General features: G+C 37.8%; 2 protein-coding genes across 4 annotated transcripts; one reads left to right on the top strand and one right to left on the bottom strand.

Annotated features, from left to right (window-relative positions):
* Positions 1-6,064: 6,064 nt before the first annotated feature.
* mul1a (mitochondrial E3 ubiquitin protein ligase 1a) lies at positions 6,065-13,045 on the bottom strand. Of its 2 annotated transcripts, none has more exons than XM_027143263.2 (5): positions 12,888-13,045; positions 9,189-9,346; positions 8,933-9,020; positions 8,618-8,738; positions 6,065-7,984 (listed from the first exon to the last, which is right to left on the bottom strand). In XM_027143263.2, the coding sequence occupies exons 2-5, from the start codon at positions 9,303-9,305 to the stop codon at positions 7,291-7,293; spliced, it is 1,020 nt and encodes a 339-aa protein (XP_026999064.1). In that variant the 5' UTR covers positions 9,306-9,346; positions 12,888-13,045; the 3' UTR covers positions 6,065-7,290. The 2 variants fall into 2 exon arrangements, with proteins under 2 accessions (XP_026999064.1, XP_047662248.1); XM_047806292.1 differs by lacking the exon at positions 12,888-13,045 and adding an exon at positions 9,819-9,955.
* On the top strand, positions 13,043-19,850 carry alg3 (ALG3 alpha-1,3- mannosyltransferase). Of its 2 annotated transcripts, none has more exons than XM_027143262.2 (10): positions 13,043-13,063; positions 16,166-16,265; positions 16,514-16,661; positions 16,972-17,132; positions 17,347-17,467; positions 17,905-18,038; positions 18,225-18,296; positions 18,787-18,863; positions 19,069-19,213; positions 19,455-19,850. In XM_027143262.2, exons 1-10 carry the CDS (start codon positions 13,060-13,062, stop codon positions 19,624-19,626), a joined length of 1,134 nt encoding a protein of 377 aa, XP_026999063.1. In that variant the 5' UTR covers positions 13,043-13,059; the 3' UTR covers positions 19,627-19,850. The 2 variants fall into 2 exon arrangements, with proteins under 2 accessions (XP_026999063.1, XP_026999062.1); XM_027143261.1 differs by lacking the exon at positions 13,043-13,063 and adding an exon at positions 15,334-15,576.
* The last annotated feature ends 1,962 nt before the right edge of the window (positions 19,851-21,812 follow it).

Here is a 21,812-nt window from a genome sequence, read left to right on the forward strand (position 1 = left end):
AGAGGGAGATAGGGAGAGAGAGGGAGATAGGGAGAGAAAGGGAGAGAGAGGGAGATAGGGAGAGAGAGGGAGATAGGGAGAGAAAGGGAGAGAGAGGGAGATAGGGAGAGAAAGGGAGAAAGAGGGAGGGGGGAGAGAGAAAAGGAGGGAGAGAGAGAAAGGGAGAGAGGGATAGAAATGGAGAGAGGGGGAAGGAGAGGTGGAGTGAGAGAACGGGAGAGGGGGAGAGAAAGGGTGTGTGTGTGTGTGTCAGTGTGTGAGAGAGAGAGAGAGAAAAGGAGAGAGGGAGAGAAAGGTGGAGGGAGGGAGAGAGAAAGGGAGGGACATAGAGGGAGAGAGAGAGAGAGAGAGAGAGAGAGAGAGAGAGAGAGAGAGAGAGAGAGAGAGAGAGAGAGAGAGAGAGATGGTTGACCCCTACAGGCAAAACTAGGAAGTACAGGAGGAAAACGGATGTGTTTACTGTATTCACGCGCTGTGATGAAAATACACTACGGCTTAAAAAGCAAAAAAGCGCAAATCTAAACACTGAGGGCTGCTGCATTAGCACTAGTTGACTTTCACTTCGTGAAGTTTTTGAAGCTAGCATTCTGGATTAATCAGATGGCTATTAACATTGGGTAGGAGCCGAGTCTTCTCTCCTAAACCCGTTTCTCTACATGAGCCATTTATTTTTCCCTCTCCATCATGATTCATTCATCAACTTCCACAGCCCCAGGCAATCTTTCTATTAATGAACTAGATGTGCTGAAATTATTCAGGGGGTTGAGAGCAGGGTTTGACAATGTATCTCCAGCCACACTTAAACAGTGTGCCAGCCAACGAACCCCACTATCCACAGCCATTTTTATTCAATCACTAAGCATTGTTCTACATTGTTAACATTTCTTTCTGTTTTTAAGCCATAAAGGAGAAAATAACCTGTGTCAATGACTACAGACCTGCTGCAATTTCCTCAGTGACTATGAAGACATACAAACACCTGATACGTAACTGAAGACTTCTCATCTAAGAGATGGATGGGGTTAAGCTTCCATGTCAGAGATTGGTAAATGCGTCAGGGTCACAACAAAGGTACAGTGACAGGCGAGTGGTCTTATGAAGTTATTGGGCTTATCTCAAATTTGTCAGGCAGACTAATCATGTGAATTCACACAAATAACATGTATTCAATTCTTAAAGCAGTCTGACAAGGGTGAGAATATAATGTGAAAATTTCAGCTGTTCAATTTGAAAATCTCCAGATATCAATCATGCCATGTTTCTGGAGCTACAGTATGTCAACCACTGGTAATTTATCCAGACGCGGATTAAGGTAGCGGTTCAAGTCACCACCCAGTAACAGTTTCTTACTAAGTGAGTTATTTGGTTGAAAATCTGCACAAAATATATCATCATATATCATCCTGGCTGTTGCACAGTTTTATAAAATGCTAGACAAGTGTTTTAAAATAATTAAAACTATATAGTGAGGAGCTCTAGAGAACACTTTCAGAGCATCACGTCATCCCCCAAAACCAACATCAGTAATTTAGATAATGTTACACCCTGGCTGTCATGAGGGCAATTAGTCCATGGGTAGATGTAAGAGAGAGAACAGGGCTGTTTATTCTATCAGCTTGTAAAAAGAACTGGAAGGTGCAGTCACTTTCACACGTGTGCAGGCTCACACACACACACACACACACACACACACACACACACACAGAGCTCAGCAAGATGTTGTCAAATTAGGTTTCTCTGCTTGTCACCACCAGATCTTTGCTCAGAATATCACCCTCACTGCAAGACACAGTGTATAAATGGAACAATGTTGTATGCTTATTCATGCAATTACCCCCTCCTCCCAAACTTTGCCCTCCTTTTACAAGCAGTGCTTAACTACACCCTCTCTGCCACTGATAAGTATTCAGACCCTTTCATACTTTGAAGGTAGAAACATGTTCCTTGAAGGTTGTATGTGTCCATGTCTATGCTGATGAGAAATAACCAATAGCATTATCCTGCCAGCTCCATGCTTCACCGTTAGGCATGTTATTATTGTTGGTAGGACCTGATTTTTTTTACCAAACATTACATTATTGTGGAGCCCCAAAAGTTTATTTTTTCTTCATTAAACCTGAGAATATTTTTCAGCTTCCGTATTGGCAGTCTTCCGCAAAGGCCTGATTAATGGAGTATTTCTGAAATATCCGTCTTTCTGTTAGGTTATCCCATCTCTCTGGAGGACTTTGGATTCTCTGCTAAAGTAGCCATTGATTTCTTTGCCACCAGCCTTATCAAGGCTGTTTTAGCCTAGATACTGGGTTTAACCAGATAAAAAGAAAAAACAGAAACATGAAATTGAGCAAATACTTTTGAACATATAGAAAGATAGTCAGAACAGCAAAGATTCAGCCAAGCATTGCCTCCAGGTAGATCAAAGATGATCTATATTTACCTGTAACTACAGTTACAAAAGCACCATCATTAATATGTGTATAATAATTAAATAATTAATAATATTGCACAATATTGTTATTTGCACTCCCACACTTTATGTACATAACTGATCAGTCATATTCTATATTCATATTTAATACTCGTTCTGTCTATATTGTATCTCATAGTTTGTATAGTATAATGTTATTTATGTCTGTACTTTTGAGAGTCACAAACAGCTGGAACCAAATTCCTTGTGTGTCAACACACTTGGCCAATAAACCTGATTCTGATTCTGATTTGGATATTGGGTTTCCTTTATACTAACATAACATATATAGCCACAAAAATAAATTCTACCCAGTTTAGCTAATTCCTTTATAAATTTGTGGATATCACCTCAAATCTGGTTTCTTTACACAAATTGTAACTGTTGCCGACTTCTAGTCTAAGTCTAAGAACAGTCTAAGAATTAGTCCATTCAGTTGGGCTTAATCAAAATGTAACAGGACCCCCTCATAATGGTGGTCACACTCTTGATCTAGTACTATAATTCAGATTAAATATAAAAAAAATATAGTCACATGTCCACAGTTTCAAGCTAGCCCAGTCTATTATCATTTAAATGTCACCAAACATACCTTCATGTTAGGTACTGTGTAGCAGTTGATCAATAATCGTCTAGAGTGATCAACAATAATTGGATCACCATCTGACACCACAGAACGCAATACAGAACCCTAGATAATATTGCTCCACTTAAAAGAAATATAATCAGAGAGAAAAAACTAGGACCCTGGATTAACAATCACATGGACCAACCAAAAATGAGTCTCCGCTTAGTATCTCATAGTACTGCTAGATCAGTTGTTCTCTACATCTTAAATTAAGATAAAAAAAACTAATCCTAGATTCATATTTCATACTGTAGCAAAGTTAATGTATAAGAATGTTTCACGAATACAATGTTAATAAGAATTTTCACTCTTCTTTGAGAAACTTTACTCATTTCCTCATCAAAATCAACTTAGTTAAGGGATCTATAAATATGTTTCTTCAAATAGATAATACCAGAACCAGTCAAACTTCTTCTGAAAATAGAAATTTCATTCTTTAGCACTGGTTATGTATCTAAAAATTTTAAATTAGCAATTATCAAACCCCTGATTAAAAAACTTGACCTCAACCTCTGTCAGCTGTCCAACTAAAGGCCAATATTAAACCTCCCATTTACTTCCAAGATACAAGAAGTAGTTCAAGTTAATTTAATTTATTTGTATAGAGCTTTTAACAACTCACATTGTTTTAAAACAGCTTTACATAAGTATAGAAACAAAATAAAAGTGGTAAAGTTTAAAATTAAGTTACTATATATCTGTAACTTCTATCCCTAATGAGCAAGCCGGAGGGGATGGTGGCAAAGAAAAACTCCCTGACATGATATAAAGAAGGAACCTTGAGAGGAACCAGGCTCAGAAGGGAACCCATTCTCATTTGGGTGACACTGGAAAGGAAATTATGTAATCGTAAGTAATGTCCTTTCTTCAACAGTTTGTACTTGAGTGGAATTAAGCATCCAAGAGCTCATGAGGAACTAATGGGTAGTAGCAAATTCCGAGTTCACCACAGACCCAAAACGAATTCCTTGCAGCCGCTCTTCAAATGGTCACTTATGAGGACCAGACCATAAAGCAGGCTTATTCAACTGTGGTTCAAAGGTGTGACAGTCAGTAGTACAGCATTGTACAACAGTTAAGCTTATTTTTTATACTCAGTTAGTGCATAATGTTAATATTTAATTCATTTCAGTTAGTACTTTAAAATGAAATTAATTAATGGAGTTTCCTACTTAATTCTGACAAGACGGAAGTGCTTGTACTAGGGATACATGTAACCAGAGTCTTACTGATTACTCACTAACACTAAATAAATTTTCTGTTTCATCATGTGCAGCAGAATAAGAACTTGGTTTGATCATTGACTTCAGTCTTTCATTTGAAGCTCATCCAGATAATATTATTAACATAGCCTTCTTTCATCTCAGAAATAGTGCTAAGAACAAAATACTACACAATGTAGAAAAACTAGTTCATACTTTTGTTACTTCTAAGTCAAGTCAAGTAGGTTTTGACATCTCAACCATATATAACTGAAATGAAACGTTTCTTCAGGATCATGGTGGTACATAAAATGACATAAAGCTACATAAGACAACACAAAGATACAGACTTGAGTCCTAACCACATATAGTGCAACAATACAATACAAAACACAAGACAAAATACACAATATAGTGCTGACCAGTGTGCATACTCTATGTTATAAAGTACATTGTGCAACAATGCGGTGTGCAAAAACAGCAATTGAGTGAGTGATTTATTTGTACAGTCCAGTGTAGTTCACACAGTTGGGTGTGAGTGTGTGTTCAGTATAGTTTTGTTCTGTTTTTTGAGAAACCTGATGGCTTGAGGGAAGAAACTGTTACACAGTCTGGTTGTGAGTTCCCGAATGCTACGGTACCTTTTTCCAAATTGAAGGAGGTTGAAGAGTGTGTGTGAGGAGCCATCCACAATGATGTTGGCTTCGCGGAAAATTGCAGTTCCCAAACCAGACAGTAATGCAGGTGCTCAGTATGCTCTCAATGGACCCTCTAGAATGTGGACAGGATGGGGGGAGTTAGATGGGTTTTCCTCAGTCTTTGTAGGAAGTAGAGGCGATATACTTTAATGTCTTACTGTCTGGATGTTTTAGCAGGTATATAAACAAGCTCCAGTTAGTCCAGAATTCAGCAGTTAAGAGTCCTTACTAGAACCAGAAACCATAACTACATCACACCTATCTTATCCACACTACATTGGCTCCCAGTCAAAATTTGTATTGATTTTAAAACCTTGACCTAAAAACACTGTATTGTCTCACACTGCAGTACCGATGCAGGTTATTTTCTGGTACCTAGAATAGTGAAAGCGATAGCAGGGGGCAGAGCATTCTACTAAAAATCCCTACAGATATGGAGTCTTCCAATTAGTTTCCGGGACTCACACTCTCAGTCTCAGTGTTCAGACTGAAAACAGATTTTCAAGCCATTTTTCAGATCAGTTTTGGAGGTTTCATGGACATAGTGTTTTGGTAAAACTGCCATGCCAATTGTTAAAAGTGCTACACAAACAGTCCCAGTTCAGTTCAACTCATTCCACAAGAACACCCCACCACAACCATTCCTTTCATGTGTGTGAAATTCTGCATTCTTCTGCAGTGTAGCCAAAATCAACAGATAACATCCAGCTGAAATCCTGTAGCCCTCGGTTTCATTTTACAGCAGGTGGCAGAACCAAGAAGACAAACAGCCCCTATATGGATTTAATGTCACAGCCTGTCAGAAGGACAAGGGCACAGCACACACAAACATCAATGTGAAATCCTCTAAACTCTTCTGGGTCTTATATCAATTAAATATGGATGTGTTTGGTGGGGTGGTGGGTGAAATTGGGCCTTCTGTGTACACAGAATGGAAATTTACACTCAGTGACTAAGTACATTTAAAGCTCCAGTGCCACCTAGTGAAGACTTTTGAAGGCTTAAGAGAAGTCCTATTGTACTATTTACCTACCCTTATCATTGTGAAGATAAGTGAATCACAAACAAGTTAAAAGTTCTAGAATTGTATTTAAGCAGCAAACAATGGACAACAATAACAATAACAACAATAATAACAATTTTAGCCCCTGAAATAAAATCTCAAATAATAAATAAGAACCAGTACCAATATTAGCAAGACAGATCTTTAAGGCACCAAGATAAAAATTGACGAGCATCCATGTTTTTAGAAGGTAAAGACCAAGTTTGGCTGCCCAGAGTTTTAAATGATCGTTAGATTTCATCCAATACCTTTATTTTATAACACATCAAGTCATTGATTGCTGATAAAGCTGAAAAGTGACCAGATGCATTAAAATGGCACATTTTCTATACAACTAGATTCCTGATTCCAGATTTCCTAATTTAGTTTTCTGTGTGTTAACACAGGAATACCAGGGCATCTCACTTCCGTAGCCTTCTAAGCCAGGAAAATAAGAAATGACAAAGCAAATGTTTGGATAGATTATTAATGTGGAAGAGTGGAAATGTGGATTACATTCACAAATGACAAAGCATTTATTTTTCTAAAACCATTCACCCATTGATTGTTTTCCATTTAAAAATATAAGTCATTACAGAGGCAAAATTTTAGTAGCCACTAGAAATGAGAGTCCTGAAAAGAAAAGATCACAGCATTATAAACTCTCCTTGCACACACCTATACTTACAGTACACGATTAATAGGCCATAAATAAAAGATCAAGCACAACCAAGCACTCAAGGTTAATGTCATTAATCAATTGCTTCACATTTCCAAAAAAACTAATTGTGGAAGAATTGTACATAGAAATATTTTTGTAGATGTTACTAGTGTTTGTCTTTCTGGAGGGATTTGGCATAATCATAAGAGACTCTTTGCATATCTTTCACTTCAGGTGAGCTGAGCTTTTAATCATGTTTTTTTATAGGCCACCTTACACATTAGTTTTATTTACGGTGGGCATGGAAAAAAAAACTAAATCTTGAACATGAGAGAACTACAACAAAGAGAAACAGTGGGGTGCCTTTAGAAATGTAAAAATATTGATGAAGTTTTAAACAAAAGCATAACCAGTGTACCTAATTTCTATTAATGTCCCCCTTTGTAGATTGTCTTTCTCTTATTGCACTTGCAGCCATTTCTCTGGCATCATTCTGTCTGAGGACATGTAGGGGATATCCCACTGACCTCTGTCTCTCAGTATCTAACAGCTAAGTACACCTCTTAATCTACTCTCTCTTGCACACTTATTTTCAGGCCTGATATAGGGGAACAACTCTCCTGATCCCCTGCCTGCAAACTGGACATGTTGGCTGAGGTAGTGCCTCATAGCAGCTGTAACAACAACAGACATGTCCACAATCCAGGAAAACACACCCTCTAGGGCTACTTAAACAGATTACACATGCGTTCTCGAGGTCCTCCTCCCCTTCTCCTATTTGTTCAAACTCCTTCTTAATCTTTTCTCTCTCCCATTTTCTCTGGATCTGCATATAATATCGAACCCCTGCCCAAAGAACAACAGCGATGCCCACCAGAGCAAACGTGCCTGCCAGAGCCCACCAACAGGATGCCTGGCTCTCTTGGTCAAGCCGGAGTGACTCAAAGTCAGCTGTAGTCAGGAAGTAGTTTGAGCCATCAGTAGGGGGGCGGAGTTTAAGCAGCCGGTCTGAATCGACGATGAGTTCCCCAGCAACTGTGAGGGATACACCAACCCTTAGCATTTCCTCTGTCTCTAGCTGGCCTTTACTTTTCTCTCCACTCAAATACTGGCTGAGTAGGTCAGTAAAGCCGTAGTTTGCCTGGTGGAACTTTTCATGCACTGTTTCCATCTCGGGGCCAGACGCCTCCAGTGGATGAAGCACCTGCACTCGTGCTCCTTCTACTCCCACCAAAGCAAAAGGAACACTGCTCACACGCTCATGCATCACACGCTCTCGGTCCATCCTGCAGGAGATAAAAGCATTCTGTGTGTTTGGGAAAGTCAACCAGACAAGGAGTCATTACCAAGGTTTCTATCAATCAAATTTTATATAAAGCTAAAAATGTGCATGGGAAAGCCTTGATAGAAACAGCGAAATATCTCAAAATTGCTTCATTCTTCTGACTGTGCACCTTGCTGGGTTTTTGATGTAGGGGAAAAGGGGAAGCCAAAGACTGTCAGAAGTTTTAGTCTGAGACTGTTTTAACATTTGTTATGTTGTGTCATGTTGTATATGTGTAGTGCCAAATGTATGTAGTTTTCACATAAATAAATAAAATATTTAAAAACAGTATTTTACTCAGGTTCTCTTTGTCCTAAATTACCCTTTGGTCAAAGATCAGAAATAGTTATTTGTGACAAAAATAGGAAATAAAAAAAAGTAAATATTTTTCACATCATTGTACTAATAATTTTGCATTTTCAATGGTGTATATTTGTACTTATTACACAAATCAGAACAATATTTGACAGGAGTAACTACTGATGTTAAAAATACGGCACTAGACCAATATACCGTTTAGAAAAAAATAAACTGCTTTTACTGCATGTATTAAACCAACATAAAAAGAGAAATGTAAAATTCAACATTGTCTTACCAAGTGCGTGCCAAATTGTTCCATACCAGTTTATGCTCCCGGAGAAGCAGTTTCTGTATAACACCAAAGGTTCCTTCCTTAAATTGACTGCTCAGGGGCTTCTCCAGGGGCTGCACAGTGCCTGCAGTGACAAGGGCACAGACAGAAGGACGTATGTGTTTGTAACCGGCCCATATCTATTTGTATGAACAGAAATCCCTTTATAAAATCTTTATTTTACTGGTTTTAATCACATATGTGCAGAACCAACTAAAGTATGTTGCTCATGTTACATTTTGGCAACATTACATTATATTATAGAAGTAAGCAGCTTACCCTCAATAACCACATATTGCAGACACTTCCCAGGTGTCGCATTTAGAAGATCCACCAGTTCCTCATTCAAAGCCATATGAGGAGCATCCTTAAACCACAAATCACACACACATTTTTACAACATTACAATATAATACACAATCAATCATAAATATGCAGCTAAATTAAAAGTCTGCATTTTAAATGGTTGCAAAAACTGCATTTTAATGTTTTTTCCTATAAAATAAGCAAGATAAGTAAACTAGATGGGCCTTACATTAAGTTTGTCCACAGCTTTGCGTTTCTTTCTGTATAAATAATAGAAGAGGCCTGAGAAAGCAATACTGGAGCCTAAAAACACTGCCTCCACTGTCCCAATAGAGAATTCCTCCATCTTCTTCCTTTTCTTCCTTGTTAAATCTCACAGAGTGTGAGCTGGACGTGTGTAAACAAAAGAGAAGCAATCAATTAAATGTGACAATAAACAAAGACTCTTTTCCTAGCCATTAATAATTCAATTACAATACAATATTCCCTTTTCAATGCATCAAAATAAATTACATTTATTCCCAAATAAATGTAAAATTTTTTCCCATTTTTTCCCAAAATGTAAAAATGTGGTGCTACAATAGGTGGTGGAGCAACAATATGGCCATATATGCAGATTAAACAAAAAAGAATAATAAATAAAATAGTTTGAAATGATTTTATCTAATAAGAGTCTGAAAAGCTAAGTGGCACAACCAATAAATCTGACTGGAAAAGTAAGTCATCCAAGAGTGCTGACATTCAATACAGCAGCATTCATGGTCATGTGGATTTGTTTAAATACAACTGTTCCACAATGAATTAAATAAATCCCCTGCTTATAAGATATGACTAAGGTAATATCGATGAAATTACATACCATCAACCTTTACAGTGGATATAAAATGTCTACACACCCTCATGAAATTTCAGGTTTTTAAAATATAAAGATGGAAATAACAACATAAATATCAGACTTGTTACAGAATTAAAGTGATGATCTAACAAACAGAAATCCGGGCAAGTCAGAGAAGAAGGGGGCTCAGAGTTAACCAGTCAAAGTCAATATTAGGCCTGTAGGTAAATGGCATACACTTGACAAGGGAGTCTGATTAGAACCAGATAAAAGTCAGCTGTTTCTTTAATATTTGTGTTTGAGGTTGCATTCTACTGAGAGCCACAAGTGGGCCACAAACAGATGGCTAAGAAACTACAAGATTGTTGAAAGGTACCAATAAGGAAAGGGATATAAAAAATATCTAAGGCACTGAATGTACCAAGGAAGACTGTCAAATCAATTAACAATAAGTAAAGAAAATGTGGCACCACAGAGACATCATTGATGCGAGGATGAGGAAAAAACTTATCAGAAGAACTACAGGAATTTCTGATCTCTTCTTGCATCTGACAGCCATCTACTGTGTTCTGAACAAGTACCCTCGGCTGTGGGGTAGGGTGACAATACGGAAGCTGTTTCTTCCAAAAATGAATATGCAAGCCTCTAAATTATCCCAAAAGATGCCATGTGGCTAAATGTGTTCTGGTCTGTCAAGAAAAAGGTTGAACTTATATAAAGTTGGTCTTAACATTATGCTTTGGTCCCGCTTCTCTTCAGCTGTTCCAGGGGCACTTATCAAGACAGATGGGAAAATTAATAGCTCCAACTGATATTTTGCCACAAACATTTTGTCAAAAATCTGAAAATGAAGAGGAATTTTACATTCAAACATGATCATGACCCAAAGCACACATCAGGGACAGACTTCATCAAACTTCGGTAGTTATTTTTTTTTATTAAAATATTAACAATAATTACATATGTTTTTTCCTCTGGATTTCTGTTTGTTATATCACATAAAATATGCTACAAGTCTGATGTTTATGTGGTTATTTCTGTCTATATTTTAAAAACCTGCAATTAGTTAAGGGTGTGTAGACTTTATATATTCACTGTGTGACATTTCAAAGGGAAGGTATTAACCAAGTCAGAAATTAGCATCACCCTTGTTCCCTCGACAGATTTTTTTAGTGGTTTTAGGATTATTGTTGAAAGTAAGCCCCGAGACCAACAAAGGTTTATGACTCTTTATGGTTCTGTTCAACAAAATAATCTTCACAAAACAGCACAACATTTATGACATTTAGGTGAGACTGGGAGGTATTAACTACAGTATTTGGACAGTCAGCACTGGTGCTCCTCAGGGATATGTCCTCTCCCCAATGCTATTCTCCTTCTTTATTAATGACTGCACTTCAAGTGACCCAACTGTTAAACTCCTGAAAATTGCAGATGATACTATTCTCATTGGACTCATCCGACATGGTGACAAGTCTGCATACCAGCAGGAGGTGAAAGACTCCCAGAACCAGAAACTGGGCAGGAAAAAAATCACTACTGTCCCTTCACACCCTGGACACAACCTCTTTCAGTTCCTCCCTTCTGGAAGGTACTACAGAACTTTGTTTACCAAAACTGCCAAACACAAGAACAGTTTCTTTCCCCAGGCACCAGGCAAGCACCCTCATTAGCAACTCACAATAATTATATTCCCTGCTTCATATCTATAAGTACCTGCTTCATATCTATAAGTAATTCATATCTATAAGAACTGTCAGTCATCACATCATCTGTATACGTTACACACACTACTGCTGCTGTATATTGTACAAAAGCATTATATTACACAATACTGTTATTTGCACTACCATGCATTCTAACATTTTACGTGCATAACTGACCAGTCATATATTCTGTATTCATATTTAATACTCATACTATCTATATTGTATTTCATCGTCTGTATTGTCTTGTATAGTACAAAGCTAAATATATAGTACAGTGTTATTAATGACACAAATAGCTGGAACCAAATTCAAAGGCCAGTCAGTCAGTCAGTCATTTTCTACCGCTTTTATCCGAACTACCTCGGGTCACGGGGAGCCTGTGCCTATCTCAGGCGTCATCGGGCATCAAGGCAGGATACACCCTGGAAGGAGTGCCAACCCATCACAGGGCACACACACTCTCATTCACTCACACACTCGCACACTACGGACAATTTTCCAGAGATGCCAGTCAACCTACCATGCATGTCTTTGGACCGGGGAGGAAACCGGAGTACCCGGAGGAAACCCCTGAGGCACGGGGAGAACATGCAAACTCCGCACACACAAGGCGGAGGCGGGAATCGAACCCCGACCCTGGAGGTGTGAGGGGAACGTGCTACCCACTAAGCCACCGTGCCCCCCAATTCAAAGGCCAATAAACCCGATTCTGATAAAGTGCCACATCAAATCTAAAGATGAACTACACCTCTCTCTATACATTTATATATATATGTATATATGAGTGAGTGAGAGAGAGAGAGTGGGGGGGGGGGCAGAGGGAGAGACACAGATAGATAGATAGATAGATAGATAGATAGATAGATAGATAGATAGATAGATAGAGAGGGGAGAGACAGAGGGAGACGCACACAGACGGGGGGTAGAAAGAGAAAGAGAGAGAGAGAGAGGGTCCACCAGGCTGCCACTACTGGGCCCCTGAGAAAGGCCCCTAACCCTCAATTGTATAAAAATTAGATAATGTAAGTCACTCTAGATATCAGGGCGTCTGTATGTAAATGTAAATTTAATGAACCATTGCTAGAATTGGAATTTATATTTCTACATAACTACAATGAAACATTAACACTCTCTGAATGTCACTTATCCAAACAAATTACAAATCAGTTTTCTCTATAAAAGTCTTAACTGAACACAATGGATTTACTGCCCTATAAAATGTCCCTACAGGCTGCTATAAACAACAGTGTCAGCATTCACACAGTTTCACAGTCCAATTTTAATATCAAGGACAATTTGGGAATAAATACACGATCATAACACGAACACACATGTTGTGTTATATAAACTATATAAACGCAATAAGGAATAGTAACGAATTTACCAGCAACACAGTCAGAGGTCATCCCCGGAAGTTGAGCGTTAGTTTTGATCACGTGGTCTACAGCAGCTTCACTTCCCCTTACCCATAAACTCTAGAATGGCAAATTGCAGATTGTACACGTCTGCCATCTTGGAAAGGTCAGATTCGTCTGGAAGTCAGCGGCAACGTTGACATGAGTAAGACATTAAAAAAGGTGGAAATATACATTTCCGGGATAATTAGGCAATTACGCAACTTATTTGAACGTTTTTACAAATTTATTACAATTGTGGAAAACCAAACGTTTCTACAAGTACAGGTAACAAAATGGGTTCATATAACAATGAATTAAAAATGTCAGGCCAAAAATTTAACAATGTAGGTTTAGCACCAATACAAATGTAAGGTAGTTTGTTTTGTTTATCTAAAACAAAATAAAACCCAATTTATTTATCATAAGTATCTGAGTCTAGATCTGTCTGGAGTGAGTGTGAAACATGATGAGAAGCAGTCCTCCTCTACCCACACAGTGCCGTCTTTTGCCGTCTGGCTCAGACAGGGCTTCCCAGTACCATGGTGCATCTTCTGTGGAGGCATGTTGGGTTCTTGTTCCGTCTCAAAATTCACTTTTGGTGTTATAATTCATTGATGGCCAATGAAAATGAAATGACATCATTTTATTCTGTATGTGTACGAACATGTCAAAAGCCATGGACCATAACTTCACTCAGCTTATGACATTTGTCTACAAACATACATTGGAGACTGAAGTGTTATCAAGTTTTCATTTTATTCATGTATTAGCATCTTATCATTCTTTCCCAAGTAAGGGATGTCTCACACACACACTCCTCATGTCTCATACACCTCTTACTGTTCCAAAGACACTCCTCATGTCTCATACCCACTCTCACTGTTCCAAACACACTCCTCATGTCTCATACACACTCTTACTGTTCCATACACACTCTTCATGTCTCATACACACTCCTCATGTCTCATACACACTCTTACTGTTCCATACACACTCCTCATGTCTCATACACACTCTTACTATTCCATGCACACTGCTCATGTCTCATACACACTCTCACTATTCCAAACACACTCCTCATGTCTCATACACACTCCTCATATCTCATACACACTCTTCATGTCTCATACACACTCTTACTGTTCCAAACAGACTCCTCATGTCTCATACACACTCTTACTGTTCCATACACACTCCTCATGTCTCATACACACTCCTCTGCTAGTCAAAAGGCATATCAAAATTGTGCAATATTTACAAATGTGTGGCCTTTTTTTCTGGAGGCCTAATGAAATGCAATGCCCAATTTGTGTGTGTGTGTCTGTCTTTTGGGTACATGGGTAATTGGACATTTTATGTGTGCATTTTTGTGTCTGTATGTATGTTCATTGCTCTGAAAAGGGCAAATGTGTGACCTATTGCCCCACTAAATGTGGCCAGGTCAAATTGACTCAGGAGGACTTGAGGAGGAATGTATTTATTTTACGAACACATAGTTCAATGAAAATAAACAAAATTAATTTTACTTGCAAAGTTCATAATTTGGAACAATCCTGGTAAATTTCAGGCAAATATGTGGAAGGAAACCCAAGTTATGACACATTAAACTTTCCAGATGAGTCAAATAGACCCCAGGTCTGCACAAGGGTTATATAAATATCAGATGTACTATGGCAATGACAAACCTTAGCACACAATTTTTTTATACAAATAAAACAGACTATTTTGTATAGATAGGCCGTGAAGGTTTCCGTCACACACAGAGGTTTGGCCTGCCTTGGATCTTAGCTACTCTGAGTGAACAAATGCAAATGAGCCAGGTCTCACAGGTGATGGGGGTGTTTGCACAACAAAAGCAGGGCTGAAGAACTGTGAAAATCTCAAGAGGGGGGAATCACACCTTGGGACCCGCACCAGAAAATAAAAAAGTCAGTAAATCTAGTTAACCAACTCTGAGAACTCTGTCCTTCTAATAAGGCTTCATTAATAGTTTGTTTGGTCTCTAAAGACAGCACTTTCCACAACCAGACAAAGAATAAAGGAAAAGACATGAAATACATCGAGTCATATTATTTTTCTACATTTCAAGCTTAAATTGTCTTATTCTCAGGTTGTATAAATTTTGTAAATCATAATTAATGTACACTTTAACACTAAGTTTAAACGTACAACCAACATTAACAAACAACTAAAATAAAGAAAAATAAGTAAACAGCACTGTACGGTAACATACATGTGATTTAAATAATAAACTAAAATGTTGAGCAACTAATGAAAAAAGAAAAACACTTTTAATTTTTTTAATTTAAGACCATGAGCTCAACAAGGAGAAGACTGCCCTCCTAAGATGGCGGCCCCACTGACGTGTCTTCCGCATACACGTTATTTTTTTTCCCCACCCGCATTTAGAATTATAAAAAAAAAAAAATGTCTCTCTTTTCTTGCACCTATACGCGGCGTGGTGCAATATGGGTGGGAAAAGTCAGGCATAACAGCCAAACATGGCAGGAGGCAAAAAGAGGACTGTTCGCCAGTCCACATTTAACAACACAATTAATTCCATATGGCAGGACAAACACCTGATTTTGTTCAAACCAGAGCACACACTCTTGGTCGCGGCGGTCCTGTGGTTTGTGGAAATCGGCATTAACTTGTGGATCATTCAAAAAGTATCATGTAAGTCTGGTGCTAGCTAACCGGCTAAATTCTGTAATGCCGCCATGTAGCGTAAAATGTCGCAAAACTAGAGTTCTAAATAGTCTTGAGTTCACTATTACTATTGCGGTGCCATTGAGACGTTATAATGATTAGACATTAAGATTTTCTGTCTTTTTCCCCTAAAACCAAATCTAAGAAAACATGGATTTAATTGTGCCCTTGTGGACTTAAAAGTGTTTTATTGTATATATTCCAAGCTACAGTGTGCTCGGTTTAATTGGTGTAATATGTATGTAAATTTAAGCATGCACATGTCAAGTTTCAACATCAAGTTTTGATATTATTTTTCCAGCTTTCTCTTTTGCTCCCTTTTTGGTTAACCAGAATTCTAAAATGCTACAAGATTACTTCTAGTTTTCGATAACATGCAATGACGAAATTTGACCGTGAACTGCTTGAATGTGAAAATATGGCATCCTTTCATATTTCAACTGGCCATGTAATTGAGCAAAATTTGTTCACTATTGGTGCATTATCCTTTATAGAATATTAAAAGTTCTATGAAAATCACTGTTTTATGTTCTAAACGTACTGTCTGCTTCCACAGATACAGAGATTGATTGGAAAGCCTACATGGATGAGGTTGAGGGTGTCATAAATGGCACCTATGACTATACCCAGTTAAAGGGAGACACAGGGCCTCTTGTGTGAGTTTCATTCAACCCTGCAGACCATAACTGTTGAACTCGGGCATTTTTCTGTATCACACTGCTCAGACTCTGTCCTATCTTGTACTGTGACTCTATTTTATTTTAGTATTTTTGTATCCATTTTTCTAAAAAAAAAAATACACATTTATATTATTGTGTCATCAACTGTTTCACTGGATGAAATGTTTTAACCCTGTGTGTGTGTGTGTGTGTGTGTGTGTGTGTGTGTGTGTGTGTGTGTTTAGGTACCCAGCTGGATTTGTCTACATTTTCACTGTGCTTTACTATATAACAGATCAGGGGCTGAATATTAGACTGGCACAGTATTCGTTTGCTAGCTTCTATCTTATCACTCTTTTTTTGGTCTTCCGAATTTACCACCGTACAAAGAAGGTGAGAACGGCTAAGCACACAAAGACCTGCATTAAAATGGCCTAGCACAAGTGGATGTGTTATCAATCACTAACTATTCATCAATCAGAAAGGGATAGACTCCTGTGTCATGTTTAAATGTCAGTTGGTAAATAAACAAAACCAGCAGGGGATCATACAGTTTTTTTTCCTCTCACTGTATGATTGTCTTTATGACATTAGTTAAAGAGATTTACAAATGTGTTTTTGTGTTTATTTTATTAAAGGGTAATATAACCAATTTGATCCAACTAAGAGGTCATGTATCAACATAAACCTCTTGTTTCTTCAGGTCCCACCATATGTTTTTTTCTTTGTGTGCTGTGCGTCATATCGAATCCACTCCATTTTTGTGTTGCGACTCTTTAATGACCCTGTGGCAATGATGCTGCTCTTTGGAGCAGTCAACCTAATTCTGGATGCACACTGGACCCTGGGTTGTGCCCTTTATAGGTAAAAGGACATAGACAAGAATGGCATTTGATGGATAGATTTAATTCAGAATATATATATATATATTTTTTAAATCTAACGGAAAAATAAAGGCCTAGATTTGAATGGCTTTTTAAAATATAAAGCTTAACATGTCATGACTAAGTTAAACATCTATTGCAGTGATTGTGTATGTGATTATAATTCTAAATGGTACATTCTCTAATGTGAACAGTCTAGCTGTGTCGGTGAAGATGAACGTGATGCTATTTGCTCCAGGACTCCTCTTCATCCTCCTGTCAGAGTTTGGACTGTTGAAGACTCTTCCCAAGCTCACAATCTGTGCCATCATCCAGGTCTCACACATAGTTTCAAAAGACATTAGAGCTTAAGTTTAAGCTTAAAAGCAGGACATTCACACTTTGTTCACAACTTAGTGTTCAATGTCCAACCTGTTTTTAAGTTCCAGGTGGAAGCATAAGTAATCAAGTTGCATGCAGGCTACTGTATGATTTATATGTATTAGCCAATCATTTGAATTTGTTTCACTACATCGTACCTAATTTGAATAGAAGAGTCTCTTTTTGCTGGTTGCTTGTTGCTGAAATCACAGCTGTGTCACAAATCCTGTTGCTTTCTACAGTGAATGCAGGGCCAGCTTTACAGATTTAATATAATCACAGAAAAAATCATTTTCTTGATTAATAAAAAAAAAGTAGTTACAAATTATTTGTTTATATACTATTGTCTTTTGTGCTTCATCTCTTAACTTCCTTTACCTTTCTGTGCTCAGCTTGTTTTAGGTTTACCCTTCCTCTTGGTGAATCCTTTAGGCTACGTGACCCGGGCGTTTGATCTGGGCCGTCAGTTTCTGTTTAAGTGGACGGTGAACTGGCGATTCTTGCCTGAGGACCTTTTCCACAGCAGGTATTCTCTTCATTACCCAGCAAGTTAGGATATATTCATTTATTAATGTAAACTGTAGGTATGAGGACGATAAATGTTTCTGTGTGAAAAGCAAATCTTTTTGTCACACTATCTCTAATAATCAGAATTATGAGAGCAAATACAATAGTATATGTACATGTTTTAATATGCAGTTTCCATCTTTAGGTACTTCCACCTGGTGCTGTTATTTGCACACCTGGCCACACTTCTCTGTTTTGCTTTGAGGAGATGGAAGAGGTAGGTAGACTCTTTGATGGTCCACAGTGACAAAAGACCCAGGTGGTTGGGGTTGTACAACTACTAATTTTTACTCCTCAGTCATTGATAAACTCCTAGTTGGATAGAGTCCACCAAGCTGGATGGAAGTCTGTGCATATTACTTTTCGAAAACATGACTGACGTATTTGAAATAGCGCACACAACTTATTTGACTCTAATCTAGCTGGACACACCTACATGAAAAGTGATATCAATTTGTTACAGGTAAATTAAAGCAAAAGTAAATCTTTTTCCCCCCAAATGTAGAAGTGTGCAGGCTAACAGATTACATTTATCTGGTTTCTTTGCTGTCTGTCTACCAGTCTACGCAACTCCTAAATTGTGGTATAAACTCTTTCATTAAGAGAAATGCAGACACATTTGAACTGTGTGTGTGTGTGTGTATGTGTGTGTATGTGTGTGTGTGTGTGTGTGTGTGTGTGTGTGTGTGTGTGTCTTTGTTTTACAGGTCAGGGAGCAATGTTTGGGTTCTTTTCAAAGATCCTTCTGTGAGGAAGCCAATGACACAGAAGCTCAGTGCTGACCATATCTTTTTGTGTGCTGCATTTTAAGAGCTGAATTTTATAATCATTAATTGTAATAATAATTAATTAAACATTTAAATCTGGAAAACTCATCTCTTTTATATAAAGGGCTAACCAAGTATTAGTTGTTTTCCTTTTTTCCTTTTCCAGACTTGTAGTTTGTTAATATTTCCTGCTTAGTTCTGTGCTCCCTAACTGACTCTCACAGATCGTTCTCATATTGTTCTCTTCAAACTTCATTGGTATGTGCTTCTGCCGCTCGCTGCACTACCAGTTCTACGTTTGGTATTTCCACACTCTGCCCTACCTACTGTGGAGCGGTGGGGTGAAGAAACTGGCTCACCTGCTCAGGTGAGAACACAAATGAATAACCACACATACACTTGAAGCGATCATGTTTGCTGCATTTCACTTGTTAGTAAGTGTAGCAGAGCTGCTGCTATCTTAACGCCTGTTCTTTTTCTATTCTTGTTGTCTACTGTTTTTTCTGTTTTGTTTTTTTTTGCTTTCTCTGTTTTACATTTCTATTTATGTTTCTCACTATGTCTTTTTATTTTTTATTTTTTACTATGTATACCTTTTTGACTCTCAGAGTGTTGATACTGGGTCTGATCGAGCTTGCATGGAACACGTATCCCTCCACCGCCTACAGCTCTTTGTCCCTGCATGTCTGCCATCTCATCATCTTGCTGTGTCTGTGGTTCAACCCAACCTCTCCTCCACCAGATACAGGCTCAGAGTCGCATAAGACCAAACGCCAATGAGTGCTGCTGCTACTGGCATCTGTGTTCTTGCTCCATGCACAACTCTCTCTGCTGGGTGCAGGAGGGAGAACGTTAGCACTGCTGTTTTTTCAGCCTGTGACCTCTAAAGGATAAGATGGATTCAGATGTGCAGGAAAATCTTAAAGAACAATGTTTTTTCATGTGGATCAGCATATAATGTGACTTTATACATGTAGAATTTCATTACATGCAAATTGAAAAGACCAATGGTGTCACTTCATGATTTGGGGACAATGAAAGACTTACCTATAGCAGTGGTTTTCAGCATTTTTTTTTTTTAATTTACAGCCAAATTGACCACATCTGGATCAGTATTTGGAATTTCATCTGACTATTGCCTGGTATACCATTTAGTATATTTTTATACATTTTCATTTTTTTTTACTTAGGCCATCCTTAAAAACCCGACCGACTCAAGTCCGACTGACTTGCCGGTTGTAAATTTGCGTTAAGACCGACCTTTTTTTTTTTTTTCTCTGGAAAAACTGTGCCCAGCATCAAAATAAGGTTTGCAATGATGCACCCGAAGGCACGGGTTGAAGACCCAGTCAGTGACTTCATGGTATGCTAATTTTGTTTAAAATCATACCCAAGTAATCACCATCACCAAAATTGTACTTTTTTTTTTTACATTGAAACTTTTTTTTTTTTTTACTGCAAACCAAAATATTTTTAAGGATGGCCTTAAGGGAATACTTTGCATTCCCTTATGTTCACATATAGTTTTACAACAAATGTGAAAAAACATAGTTAATTGAAATGGGTAACTACAAACTGACTCAATTTAAACATGTGTATGTACAAATATTTATACTTTTTTTTTTAAAAGACATCATTTTCATTTACATTTACAGCATTTGGCAGACATCCTTATCCAGAGCGACGTACATAAGTGCATCAGAACTAATGAACTGTGCAGGAAGGATCTCAGGGAGATTAGTGGGTTTCATGCACATGTTTATCTATATATTTGGTGTTTGTTATTAGAAAGCTGGAGAGTTCAAAACAAAATTTTAATGGAATGTATAATGAACGGGTATAAAGGGGAGAAGACTTTTTGGACATTGTGCTTAGCAATAATTCCTCCGTAGACCAACATGCAGTTGAAAGCTGGCCACAAATGTTAGAAACAAAACAACAAATCAGCATCCTTTGCGGTTTTTACCCTAAAGACTAAATCATAGGGTAATGTTTTGACTGAAATAAAATGTGATAGGAACACCAATGTGAAATTGTTGGCACAGTGCCACCTCATACTTTCATGAATTTCTTTTCAATATGAAGTTGATGCCCAGAGTTTCCAGTTTATTTGCCGTCATTCGTTGACCATTTTTTCAAATTCCCCATCACAGGAACTTTCCAGGTCTACAATTTCTTATGAGGGGAAAATAATCAATGTAATCTCTTATGATGGAAAATAAGAATTTGGTCATTTGTTTTTCATTGAATTGAGTATAATTGGATTGTACTAGGCGTTCTTTAAAGGCGCACCTTTATATAGATGCACCTGATGTTGTCAAGGAGTGTAAATATAATGCAGTAAAAGGTCTAGAATAAAGTCTATAAAAAGCCACATCGTATAAAGTGTGCTCTCATCTGCAACCAGGTTATTGTAATTTCATTTTTCCTGAAAATGTTGCTGATTGTTCATTTAGATTTTATACATTGTATTTGACATTCAGGGTGGAAAAAGACAATGTATCTTGGTATCATCACAAAAACCTGCCAGTTTAACATGGACATGACTATTTATATCCATTGTACATTGTAACAAACTAGAAATGTTCCTTTTGACCTTCATGCAAGTTTTATCAACTTATTGTAGACAGTCTGAAAAACTGGCTGCTTTTTGTCTCAACAGCTTATCTTTTACTCTTAAGATTTGTTGAGAGCAACTAATTCAGGAATACAGAACAGGGCACACGAACAACATGAAACTATTTCCATTTACGTTTTCCCCCTTGTCTCTTCCTAATAGGTGTAATTCAATAGTTTTTTTAGTGCTTTGTTACTGTTTTTGTGTGAACTCTTAAATACATAACGCAGCTGCATACAGATTTAATATGGTGTATCTGCTAAATACACCAGGGCTATAAACCATCAGGCATAGTACTGTGACCTGGTAGCAACACAATTGCATAACACTCTTGTTTTTAAAAATAAAG

This window comes from Tachysurus fulvidraco, chromosome 22 (genome assembly GCF_022655615.1).
Source record: "Tachysurus fulvidraco isolate hzauxx_2018 chromosome 22, HZAU_PFXX_2.0, whole genome shotgun sequence".
NCBI classification, from domain to species: domain Eukaryota; kingdom Metazoa; phylum Chordata; class Actinopteri; order Siluriformes; family Bagridae; genus Tachysurus; species Tachysurus fulvidraco.

Coding starts and splice junctions, on each gene's coding strand:
- mul1a (XM_027143263.2), bottom strand. CDS start 9,305: ATGGAGGAATTCTCTATTGGGACAGTGGAGGCAGTGTTTTTAGGCTCC. Junction 8,739..8,932: donor GCAATATGTGGTTATTGAGG/GTAAGCTGCTTA, acceptor TTGTCACTGCAG/GCACTGTGCAGCCCCTGGAG. Junction 7,985..8,617: donor AACAATTTGGCACGCACTTG/GTAAGACAATGT, acceptor TATCTCCTGCAG/GATGGACCGAGAGCGTGTGA.
- alg3 (XM_027143261.1), top strand. CDS start 15,402: ATGGCAGGAGGCAAAAAGAGGACTGTTCGCCAGTCCACATTTAACAAC. Junction 16,266..16,513: donor GGAGACACAGGGCCTCTTGT/GTGAGTTTCATT, acceptor GTGTGTGTTTAG/GTACCCAGCTGGATTTGTCT. Junction 17,468..17,904: donor CAATCTGTGCCATCATCCAG/GTCTCACACATA, acceptor TTCTGTGCTCAG/CTTGTTTTAGGTTTACCCTT.